The following is a 12,066-nucleotide window of genomic DNA, read 5'->3' on the forward strand; positions in this document are numbered from 1 at the left end:
CTTGAAAGGTGTTAAGCCAAAAAACAAAAATGTGATAAAAATGCAAAAACCTGCAGAATATGCAAGTTTCTTCACTTTGATTATTTTGACGAGAGCCTGATTCCACCACGCTGCCTCACAATTATAATAAACATAACAAAACAAGAAAGCAATGAGAATTCTGCTATAATATCATGTGCAACCTAGTAAGCATAAGAAAAAAAATCCTAACTAAAATTCAATAAACATAATTTCATTGTTATAAACACACCTGTTACGTTTTCGAGGTTATGAAAAAAAAACGTGTACGTTATTTATAACATCCGCTATCACCAATCAGTAAAAAAGAATATATTTTTAAAAAATCAGCTCTTTAATCATTTTCCATACAACATTCGTTTATATCTATATTCTTCAATTCTTTAGCACATTTCACCTTAAGAGAACTTCAAAAACAATTTTTCTTATGTGGTTTAAGAGAAAAGTGGTAAATTTGGTAAACTTTCCACCCAAGCCAGCACTAGATTAACACTATTTTGTTTCGATGGTGTTATGTTCTAATCATACAACTGATTTCAAAACATTTCTCCACCGGCAAGAGAATCCTTCTGATTAGTGAAATACTTAGGTTTTGGGGGAACTTGTGGATTAATGGACACCATTAATAAAATTATTAATAATAACATTACAATTTTGGCCCACGACAGTACTTCTATCCTATTTATAGCGCTTGCTGGCGCCCGATTTATGTTCAGGACTTGCAGATCGACCTTTGTAAAGGTTTTAGATGCCCCCCCCCCCCATTACATAAAAAAACCCAACTATTTGTGAGGTAGCGTGGTGAAATCAGGCTCTCGTCAATTTTTGGGCATGTAGAGTTATTGGTATCATCTTAAAGCTTATTCACTTGTCTTTATTTGGATGAAAAAAAAATACATTTATCTTGAATACAGGTCGAGATATTTGCGAAAGAAGGATGTGGGGTCACCTGTTTTTAGAGGTAAAATTAGTGAGAAAAAAGGCCACAAAGATCAGTTATTTCCTTAGCTTAAGAGTCCGCGGTAACTGAAAATTTACATTTTTGTGCCTTTATTCAATGTTTTCAGAAAAATCCACACAGATATACGTTCTTTAATGGGTATGAAAGGAGTTGAGCCAAAAAACAAGAATTTGATTAAAATTCACAAACCTGCGGAAAAATGCAAGTTTCTTCATTTTGATTATTTTGACGAGAGCCTGGTTCCACCACGCTGCCTCACATTTTTTTTTTAAATTAAAAAGTTAACCATTTTTTTTTTCAAGTCACACTATTAGAGCGTAACACTGCAATGAATGGGAAGACAACACGAGGAAAAAAAACCGCAGTCATATATTTTTACTAAAACTGACAAAAAAGGAAAGAGAAAATTATAAACAAAATTGGTTTCTCTTGGGCGTGCTCAGGGCGGTCTGTTTCGTTTACGCTAAGTCCTAAATCAAAATCATTAAGCTCATAAAAAACAAAGCGTGAGAGTCAGCCTATTTTTCTAAAGACTGGTAATGGCATCACAAGCAACTGACACCGCAGTACTATTAAATGGCAAACACAGAAACACTGACGAACATCATACAAAGCAATATTGACATAGTAAAACCTTGATAGCGCAAAGTCGAGTCGGGCGATCGGCCGAATCCAGCCGTAGTGGGCACCCCGTATAAAGGAAACTCCCTTCTCTTTGGTTCAGAAAACAAAAGAGTTCTGCATCAAATTATATTATTGGGGTTACATCCCTTGCATTGAAAAGGGTGTGGAATTTTCAAGTGGGTGGAATTGCACTATCTAACCCTACTTAACAACAACAGCAACAACAAATAGCAGCAGCAGCAACAACAACAGCAGCCACAACCCAGGGATGATGTGGCGTCATAGTGAAACCAGGCCCTCGTCAAAATAATAAAATTGCAGAAATTGACATTTTCCGCCAGGTAGGCAATTTAATTTTTTTTTCTTGTTGTTTTGGGCTCAAAATCCTTTATATCCGTATAAAATCTCATTCCTGCTTGGAGTTTTACGGAACAACGTTAATGAGAGGCAAAAAATGTAAATTTACTGTTCCCAGCTATTTTCTTACTAATTTTACCTCTAATACCAAGAGACCCCCACCTATTTCACTCACAAATTAAATATCTTAAATCGTTTTCAAGATAGACGGGTAATATTTTTCATCAGGAGAGGGGAAAATGAACATGCTGTAACTTTAAGAGTGTACCAAATAACTCAATTTGAAAAAAAATAGACGAGCACCTGATTCCACCACATCGAGACACATAACATAAATGAATTCCCTGCTGCTGCTACAACTCTTTCCCTACCAGACCGTTTTCCTCACAGAGACCAAGCTTTTTTGGTGGCCAATTTTTCTGTTCAGACTGTAATAAGAAAACAAGTGCAATTTCTTCAAAAATTGTAATGGAAACTGACATTTGTTATATAAAAAATTGTAGGAAAATATTATTAATATCAAACAGTAGGAATTATACCTGAGAGTGTAAAAAAAATGTTTGATCGTGTCTGAAGGCAACTTAGGTGGTTGATCGTATTTGAAGACAAAACTATTTTCATAATCAACGAACTTGCTGAACGGTGAAATGCATCTCAGGTGTACGAAGATGGGTCTTGAGAGTCGTATTCAAAGGCTGGGTTGGGGATAGGTTGAACATTAAGCAAATCTTATCACTGCCTCTGTCGCTATATGTTCAATATAGTCTTCGAATATATCACTATTATTTAGTTCCGTTTCTCCTGTGTTGTTTTTGATTATCATTGTTAGAGCATCGGGGTTTCCTGGGATTCTGTTTTCAGCAAACAGTTGACGTTTTACCTGTAAATGAAAAACCAAATAAAACAGAAAGGTAAATAAAGTAGAAAATCACAAACGAAGATCCATATTACAGCTATCATCCTGTAGAACCAAGAGTTTGAGTTATTAGCTCGGCAAGATACAGATCTATTCCTTATCCTCTACTTTTTCTTCTTCTGAGACAAAGTACCAGTGGCTGTGATGGAGCAGCAATGCGCTGTGCCGCTACACGCAAAAGATATGCGTTCGATTCCCGTGAAGGGAGGTTTTTTTTTTTGTAAATCGATTGTCTCTGTCTGTCAGCTGGGATGTTATATCCTTCTCAGTCACCTGTGTTAGCCCTGACGGCAGGTTGAAGCAGCCTGCCTCCCAAAGGGTATGAATTGAGATGACAGGCGCAAATATAGGTTGCTCCAAATCTGGTTGTTAGGGTCAGCCCGGGTGGCTGAGAGGGATACAATGTCCCAGCGTACAATTTCAGTTTTACAGTAAGACAATGTCCGTCCTGTCATACTTCTTGACTGATTGCAATTGCTTTCACCCCACCCCCCCATTTTTTTCCAAAAAACAAACACCCCCCCACCACCAACACGGGCGCTCCCTTTATCCTAGTTTGTATCACGCTGGACTACGGGGAATGGATGGCCCTGGTTCGAATCCCAAACTGGGCGTTCTCAAACCCATGTCATTTTGTGGTATTTTGAAAACTTCACCCCACGTAGCTCGTTCCTATCGGAGACGGACGTTAGATTCAGAGCTCCCATCTCTTAAATAAACGTATTTTTTTCATTGGGGCGTTTAACTCGTACACTTACTTTTTGCACTAAATTACACCCACCAACACAATTTAGACCATTCAGAAAGGCTGGAAAACCTGAACCCAATGGGATAAAGCATCCCAGGGCAATATAATGAAGAAGAAGAAGAAGAAGAAGAAGAAGAAGAAGAAGAAGAAGAAGAAGAAGAAGAAGAAGAAGAAGAAGAAGAAGAAGAAGAAGAATGATAGTTCATCTATCAATTTCTGGCGATGACCAATGCTTTTGCAGATGAGAATATTTCTTAAAGCAAAAATAGAAGAAATAAAGAATTTCCGTTAAGATGACTTGTGGTTTTTCAATATAATTTGTTATAATAGTAATGCTATAGTTCAATTTACCTTACGTTTATAGTTTCTCAGATTTTGTTATTGTTTTTTTTTTCGTAGACCCACATTAGTTTCTTATATTAAACAAATTATTCCTGACATACCTTTAAGATGATATCAATAACTTCATAATATGCCCCAAAAATCAAGGAACGCCTGACGTATCGCATTTTAACACATTGTGTGGCATCGTGGTGAAGTCAGGGGCTATTAAATAAATGGAAATCAAAGAAACTGTCTTTTTCTCTGACCGCCTGGCAGTTTTGTTCTAATTTTTTAAATTGACTTAACACCTTTTAAGTTAATTTAAAAACTCATTTCTGTCTGGATTTTACTGAAAAACACGGATTAAACGCACAAAAAAAGTAAATTTAAAGTTTCCAAGACCTCTCAAGCTATGGAAGTTAGCAAACTTTGGCGCCATTTTCTCGCTAATTTTATTTCTAAAACCAGATGACCCTCACCTCCTTCAATCGCAAATATCTCAACTTCAATTCTACGTAGATGGATATTTTTTCACCAAGAGCAAGGCAAATAAACAGGCTTGAAGCTGATATCAATAACCCCTATGTGAGGCAGCGCGGTGGAATCAGGCTCTCGTCAAAATAATCAAAGTGAAGAAACTTGCATTTTTCTGCAGGTTTGTGAATTTTTATCAAATTTTTATTTTTGGGCTCCACACATTTCATGCCTATTAAAGAATTCATTTCTGTGTGGATTTTTCTGGAAAAACGTTGATTAAAGGGACAAAAGATGTAAATTTTCAATTACCACGGACTCTTAAGCTAAGGAGATAAATGATTTTTGGCAGCCATTTTCTCACTAATGTTACCTCTGAAAACAGGTGACCCCCACCTCCTTCATTCTCAAATATCTCGACTTGTATTTAAGATAAACGGATATTTTTTCATCCAAATAAAAACAAATGAACAAGCTTTAAGATTATACCAATAACTCGATGTGCCCAAAAATTGACGAGAGCCTGATTCCACCACGATGCCTCACATATGACGAGCGGCTGATTCCACCACGTCGTGCCACTACAATGACACAGTCCAAGACGTCTACCTGTGTAACACAACTATTTTACTTGTCGACAAAGGATTACCAACTTGAACAATTAATTATGTTGACTGTATTTATTTTACCTGTGCGACAGTAAGAGGCAAACCACCATTGTCACCATTTGCGTCTGGTCCAGTTTCTACTGGCACCGTTCTCCGTTGAGGCACGTTTTCGTTCGGGAACTTCACTAAAACTTCCACTCCACTAACAGCCGACTCTGCAACACATAGAAAAGAAGATGAAAAAAACCCTGTAAATTTTATGCAATGGAAAGTAACGTATACCTCCTTGAACAACAAACGTCCAGCAGTTCTTTGTTTCTTCGCTATAATATACTATATTCTATTATATAGTATTGTGATAGCTATCACTGGTAATCTCTACAAAACCGTCGATTACGAAGTGGGGAGAATTTTTAAAAAATTAAGTATCTCGGTCTTTCTGCAGGAATGTTGTAGCCCTCTCAATCCGGGTTGACCCTGACAGGCAGGGTCGGAAAGCGTCTCCTAAATTATCTAAGTTTTGTTAATGGGGGCATAAAAACAACTCCTTTAAAATGAAAAAAACCCCCCCAAAACCTCAACAACTTTTTTTTTCATGACAGCTTGCATCATTTACATTTCATTCAACGTAAAAGAGCAAAGCTCCTAAAATAAAGCATGAAAAGCAACTTACTTCTATAGACTCATAGTAACACTCAAAAAACTGCTGACACGGCAATACTTACAAACTGCTGACACGGCAATACTAACAAACTGCTGATACAGCAATACTAAACTAATGACCCCAGTCCACCGACAGTCCTCTCTGAACCACAGAAGACGATTTTTAAAGATGATTTTAACGATTTTAAAGGCCTTCGGCCCATACATCCACACACTATAAGATATGACTCAGCAAATAAATAAATGGGGTTTCAGCACATTAGATAATTTCATACTTTGAGGACAATACTATTGATGGAAGTAATATACATACATATAATTATATATACATACATATAATATATTTAAACAAATATATATACATACATACACATATATACATACCACACAGGAAGAAAAGAATATGTGAGACAGCGTGGTGGAATCAGGCTCTCGTCAATTTTTGGGCATATTGAGTTATTGGTATCATCTGAAAGCTTGTTCATTTGTCTTGCTTTCAGTGAACAAATTACCCATCCATCTTCAATAGAAGTGGAGATATTTTGGATTGAAGGAGGTGGGGGTTACCTGGTTTAAGAAGTAAAATTAGCCAGAAAATGGCCGCCAAAACTTGGTAAATTCCAAAGCTGGAGAGTCCATGGAAACTGTAAATATATATTTTTTTACCTTTAATCAATGTTTTCGGTGAAATCCTCAAAGGAATGTGTTTGTAAATGGACATAAAAGGTGTTGAGCCAAAAAAACAAAAATTTGATAAAAATTGCGAAGCAGGGAGAAAACTGCTGTTTTCTTCGATTTCATTATTTTGACGAGAGCCTGATTCCATCACGCTGCCTCACATATGAATGTAACTGAATATTCTGCAGAGCATAATGCAAGGGGGCAAAATGAGAGGAAGGCTCAAGAAAAGATGGAAGAAAATATTTAACAGTGGACAGGCTTGAACGTATGATCTGAGGTTTTGAGGAAGCCCACGAGCTGTGTATATTAAACAAATGTTAAGCATTTCATATTGTTATGTTATTTTCTCTTTAATTCAAACAAGACTTCCCCTCCTACTCTGCTTTCCAAGCAATGATGATGATGATGATAATGATGATGATGATGATGATGATGATGATGAAATATATATTTTTTTGTGGAAATACAACAAGGTCTTAACTGTTTTAATACCTTCTTTATACAATGATGATGATGATGATGATGATGATGATGATGGTGATGATGATGAGGATGATGATGGTGATGATGAGATGATGATGATGGTTTGTGGCTAAAGGTGGAGGTGTACCATACAATGTACTTCTTTACTTAGAGCATGAGGCGTGTGTTTTGGGATGCTCTTAACTAAGCTACGAAAATATAACATGTGTCACGACGCGGTGAAATCAGGCGCTCGTCATTTTTAGCGATATTGGTATCATCTTAAAGCTTGTCCGTTTATCTTGCTTTTAATTTTTTTTAAAACCCACCCACCTATCGTGAACAGGAGTCAAAACATTTGCTATTGAAGGAGGTGGTGGTTGCCTGGTGCCACAGGTAAGATTAGCCCAAAAAATAATTTTAAAAGGCCGCAAATGTTTACTGACTTCCAAAGCTTAAGTGTTCTTCAAAACAGTAAACTTACATTTCTTGTGCTTTTGGTCAAGTTTTTTTCAGTAGAATCTATACAGAAATGTGTTTTTTTAAATAGACAAAATGTTTTGAGTACAAACAAAGGAAGAGAGGAAGAAAGCCGGTTTCTTTCATTTCATCATTTTGACGAGCGCTTGAGTCTACCACAATGCCACACAAAAAATCCACATCAGTTTATCATGATGATTTAAACGTTGTGCCTGTTTTTTTTCTGTTACCTGCAGCGTCAAGGCTAAAGTCTGTATCATCGGCCATCCTTTCTGCTGCAGTGAGTTGGGATTCTGTAACGAAAAAAAAAAAAAGTAGAAGTAAAGGATCAGTTCTTACACTGCTCAATACTGGTGACCAACAAATAATAATGATTACTGTGGCGTCCAAAAGAAACTTGAAAATGTAATCACACTATCATCGTGTTAAAGCCTTGCATTACCCACTCCTGCAGCATGCCAATTTTAAAGTTAAATAAATTCTGCATCATCCGACACATTAACATTTCATCGATGTAAAGAGACACCCGAGATATGGTCACTCAAGATTGACCTAAAAAATCAGACACTGTATCTTCATACCTGTACAGATACTGTATCTTTCTATCTGTACAAATACTGTATCCTCCCACTTGTACAGATACTGAATCTCCCCACTTGTACAGATACGGTATATCCCCACTTGTACATATACTGTATCTTCCCACTAGTACATATACTACATCCGCCCACTAGTACAGATACTGTATCTCCCCACTTGTACAGATACTCTATCTCCCCACTTGTACAGATACTGTATCCTCCCTCTAGTAAAAATACTATATCCGCCCACTAGTACAGATACTGTATCTGCCCACTTGTAGGGCTTGAATACATCTGTAATTTGACACCAATATTACAGTCATAATAATATCAAAATTGTACATGGCTCATTTTGTCGTTCTGCTTACATCATAGTTTTCTTTAACGCATTTATTTCAGACTGTGTGAAAATAAAGGTTCACGTAAAATAAAAGTAGCAAAATAACGTTCCAGTTTCGACTACTTGGAAATAAGCTTGCCTTAGCAAGTTGCGCTTGCAAATATTATAGGCAGGTACGCTCTATTATGATTCCTTAAGGCAGAATGAGTGTGTTAAAATCACAACACACACGTTAGGCTCAAAGCTGACTGATTGTATTCATACGAAGAAAAACATGTCTGTTCTTTTAATATTAATATTCTGTTGCCTAGCTTGGGTAATACGCACTTGTTCTTTTTTTTCTTCTTCAAGTGTCAGATCTGAAACAGACATCAATGATATCACGGCCGCTGCTTATTTCTCTGCTCAGAAGCCCTACAAAATAATAATCTACCTTATCGTGGTCGTTTTTGTGTTTGCTGTAGCAAGAAAACTCTGGACCACGCACAGAAAACATTACAGGCATTTCCCTAAACCCTAGAACCAAAATGTTTGACGTATGTTTATGGCAGATCAGATCGAAATTAGAAATTTAAAAATTTAGAATTATTTAAAAAGTGTCCAGAAATGACACAAACACTTCCTGTTTAGTTTTTGCATTCTGAAAAACTAGATTTAAACATATTATAGTAGTAAATTTAATTTCAAATCAAGCTAGAAATCGATTATATTTAAAAATCTGATTAAAAAAACCAAACAAACAAAGCGCAGTCTAGTTCATTTGTAGTCGTGTTACTTACAGTTTTACGCACTTATTCCTGGGATTTTTGGTGCCCTTTTCACTATGTGTGTATAACATAGAATTTGGGCCCATGTTCCGTTTGCAAGCATTAGATCTACACCCTAATGACTGGAATTAATTCACTTTCTCCGCACCTTGCTTTACGGCTGCTGACCATGTCTTTGGCTTGGTGTGCACATGCAGAGATCCGTGTGTAAGCCATTTCATCACATATTATTAGAGCTGTACCCCGGTAGCAAACCCGCTCGTGCTCGCAAGCCCCTGGCCCCTAGTTCAAGTCACAAGCTTCAAATCAGTAAATCACTAGATCTAGGTCAAATGAAATCCTCAAATCAAATCACCAGGTTGATATGTTGAGTCAAGCCTAAGCTTCAAGTCCACACCAACTAGCAATCCGCGAAGCCACTCGTGTCAGACCCCCTCATCCTCCCTACCCTGCTGGCAATCCGCGAAGCCACATACGCCAGAAAGAGAGAGGGGGAGAGAAAGAGACCCCGCTCACAGTACAGTCACAGAGTCACAGCACAGCAAAGTATCTGATATCTCAATGTGCTATTGTAACTGTGCTACAGTTAAAGAAGCGTGTCATCCGTGGCACAAGTGGACCAAAGTTCGATTCACTGCCGGGAAGGGTTGCTTTAGCCTTTTTTTTATGCAGGTTTGTTTTTACGCCTCTGTAGACATAATTTAGATCATTTACAAGGCGGGCTTCCGACTCTGCCTGTCAGGGTCAACCCGGGCTGGGTGAGAGGGGTACAACATCACTGCAGAAAGACCGAGATACTCGATAAAAAATTTCTCCTCACTCGGGAATCAAAGTCAGGTCTCCTGCTTGTGACAGCGAAGTGACTTACCGCTACACCACAGACGATGGTCTTTTTTTGTCTTCGTATTTATTGATTTATTTATTTTTGGAGTGGGGGTGGGAGTGGGGGTAAGTGTTTTACGGCGCTCGCAATTGCATAAGGTCATATGAGCGCGCGGGACTCACTAAACATATTCAGTTGGAAGGAAATTTTGAATTTTGCCCAGGTAGCGGCCAGAGTCTTTTCGATTTTTGGACCACCAAAGGATTTTTTGACGTGCACAACTTGCCCACGGGCGGGACCTCCGACATTTTTTCACCCTTATCCGAGAAGGTTAGGTTTTAGATCTTACCTACCTTAAGATCAAGGGTGTAGCTGAAAGACAGCAGTAAAAAGAAGCCAAGGAGCAGCAGTAGAAAGGCTGCAGAAAGAGTCAGGAACCCAGAGGAAGGGACAAAGGAGGTGACGGAGTGGGGGCAGAAAGTGGAGACGAAATAAAGCAGACGACAGAACATTGTTCGAGAGCAGGAAAGGGTGTGAAAGGAAAACGTTTTCCGTCACTATCCGGATTTGAACCCGGGACCTATTGCAATGAGAGGCAGACATCTTAATTAACCTCTAGACCACAAGAGCCCCCCTCTGCGTCTTGATGTTGAGAGAAAAGACTAAAACATAGTGAATAATGAAGATAGAGACACTAAGGCTGATTGAAAAGAATGGATCCGTAAGACAGATCTGAGATAAAGAGCAAGATTAAATCTAATACAATGAAGAGGAAACATTTTTGCACAGTTTGCAATCTCTTCAATGTTAATCAACTGCCGTACTAACTAGATCTAGTGTCTAGTTTGTGGCACTGGGATTTTGCTATTCAATACAGTGATGTAATATTACTATTGCACTTTAATGCAAATAGGCTAGAGAAAAGACTGAGAAATGAAAACTGTCAACCTGCTTTAGCGACCACCTGTAAAAATAAATACAGTAAAACACATCCCATTTCCAAACCTGTGGTTTTTTATATACAGTGACACTGTCCAAGAGGATCACCTGTCTAAAGTGACCACTTAATTCTCCTCCCTTTGTGGTCGGCTTGGACAGGTTTGACTGTTATTGAAATAGGAAGTCGCCATTGCTGAGCGAGGGATGACTGGATAAAAATTCACTTTTAAAAAGGTTAACAAATAAAATTCGCGCCTCACGAGTAGGCTATAAGAATTAAATCATTAAGTAAATCCAGCAATACAGACCTCATCCCACTCATCAGGTATAGAAAAATATGGATAGATCTTCTATGTATGATACTTACTAATGCATGAAGGCCTACTTACAGCAACTTATCAAGATCTAGAAACAGGTTTAGAATTTAGTCTCAGTAGTCTTGGTTTTTTAGATTAAATCATAGGCCAATAATGAAGTATGTAGCATAGCTATAGCCTTGTTAAATGCCCAGACTTAGGCCCACTAACTTACACTGTTTAAAATGATGATTGATAGCCCACTGGTTCATGCTAGAGGCCTCTGTAGGCTAGGACTGCTTACAAAATCACCTAGAACAGCAAATTGAGATTTAAATCCAGAGTATAATATCGTCTCCGTGGAGTTTAAATGTTAAATCACTTCTTTGTGACTTGTGCCCCTCCTGGTATCGCCATTACAGATCAATTTCAAATACATGTTGGACGTTGGTACCAGTATCTGCCATCGCAGTCAATTTGATCTAGAATCTACGACTACAGGAACTAATTATTAACAATTTAAAAAAATAACCTGACATTCATGATTCACACACAAATACTTGACTTCCATTCAGAACTCAATAACGTTTTAAACTCTGATAAAACTTACCTTTAAGCTGGAAAAATTTAGACGAGATGAGAGATCACAAAGAACACGTATTGCTAGATCATTTAGATTTATATATAGATCTAGGACTCTCTGGCTTCCTCGGGAAACTCGGAGTTGCTAGCCCACGCTGTCTTACTGTGTCTTGGGTTATGGTGAACAATCATTGGGTGAACCCATTGAGTGAACCCACGGTTCTAGACTAATAATAGTTACGGGAATTTCTGTCGTGACAACATAAAAGCTTCTAGAAAAAAGACATGAAGGAAAGGCACGTTCTTCTGTCTTCCAATTGACATGATTAAGTGCTACCCACGGCGGAACAACTCATATTAATATATTAAAATGCAGATGAATAAATGAACAGCTAACTTGAAATGTTATCTCTTTCTTTCTC

At 37.9% G+C, this 12,066-nt stretch overlaps 1 protein-coding gene across 6 annotated transcripts; it reads right to left on the reverse strand.

Moving 5' to 3' along the window:
- Positions 1-1,337: 1,337 nt before the first annotated feature.
- Positions 1,338-11,829, reverse strand: LOC101857291. Of its 6 annotated transcripts, XR_004859303.1 has the most exons (5): positions 11,673-11,829; positions 7,547-7,609; positions 6,261-6,337; positions 5,112-5,245; positions 1,338-2,840 (listed from the first exon to the last, which is right to left on the reverse strand). XR_004859303.1 is itself a non-coding variant. In XM_005111115.3 (4 exons), exons 2-4 carry the CDS (start codon positions 7,581-7,583, stop codon positions 2,679-2,681), a joined length of 333 nt encoding a protein of 110 aa, XP_005111172.1. In that variant the 5' UTR covers positions 7,584-7,609; positions 11,673-11,829; the 3' UTR covers positions 1,338-2,678. The 6 variants fall into 6 exon arrangements, 5 of the variants coding, with proteins under 5 accessions (XP_005111172.1, XP_035829004.1, XP_035829006.1 ...); XM_005111115.3 differs by lacking the exon at positions 6,261-6,337; XM_035973111.1 differs by lacking the exons at positions 6,261-6,337; positions 11,673-11,829 and adding an exon at positions 9,153-9,723 and having other exon boundaries at positions 1,338-2,388.
- Between the last annotated feature and the right edge of the window lie 237 nt (positions 11,830-12,066).

The sequence above is a fragment of the Aplysia californica genome, unplaced genomic scaffold, assembly GCF_000002075.1.
Source record: "Aplysia californica isolate F4 #8 unplaced genomic scaffold, AplCal3.0 scaffold01006, whole genome shotgun sequence".
NCBI lineage: Eukaryota > Metazoa > Mollusca > Gastropoda > Aplysiida > Aplysiidae > Aplysia > Aplysia californica.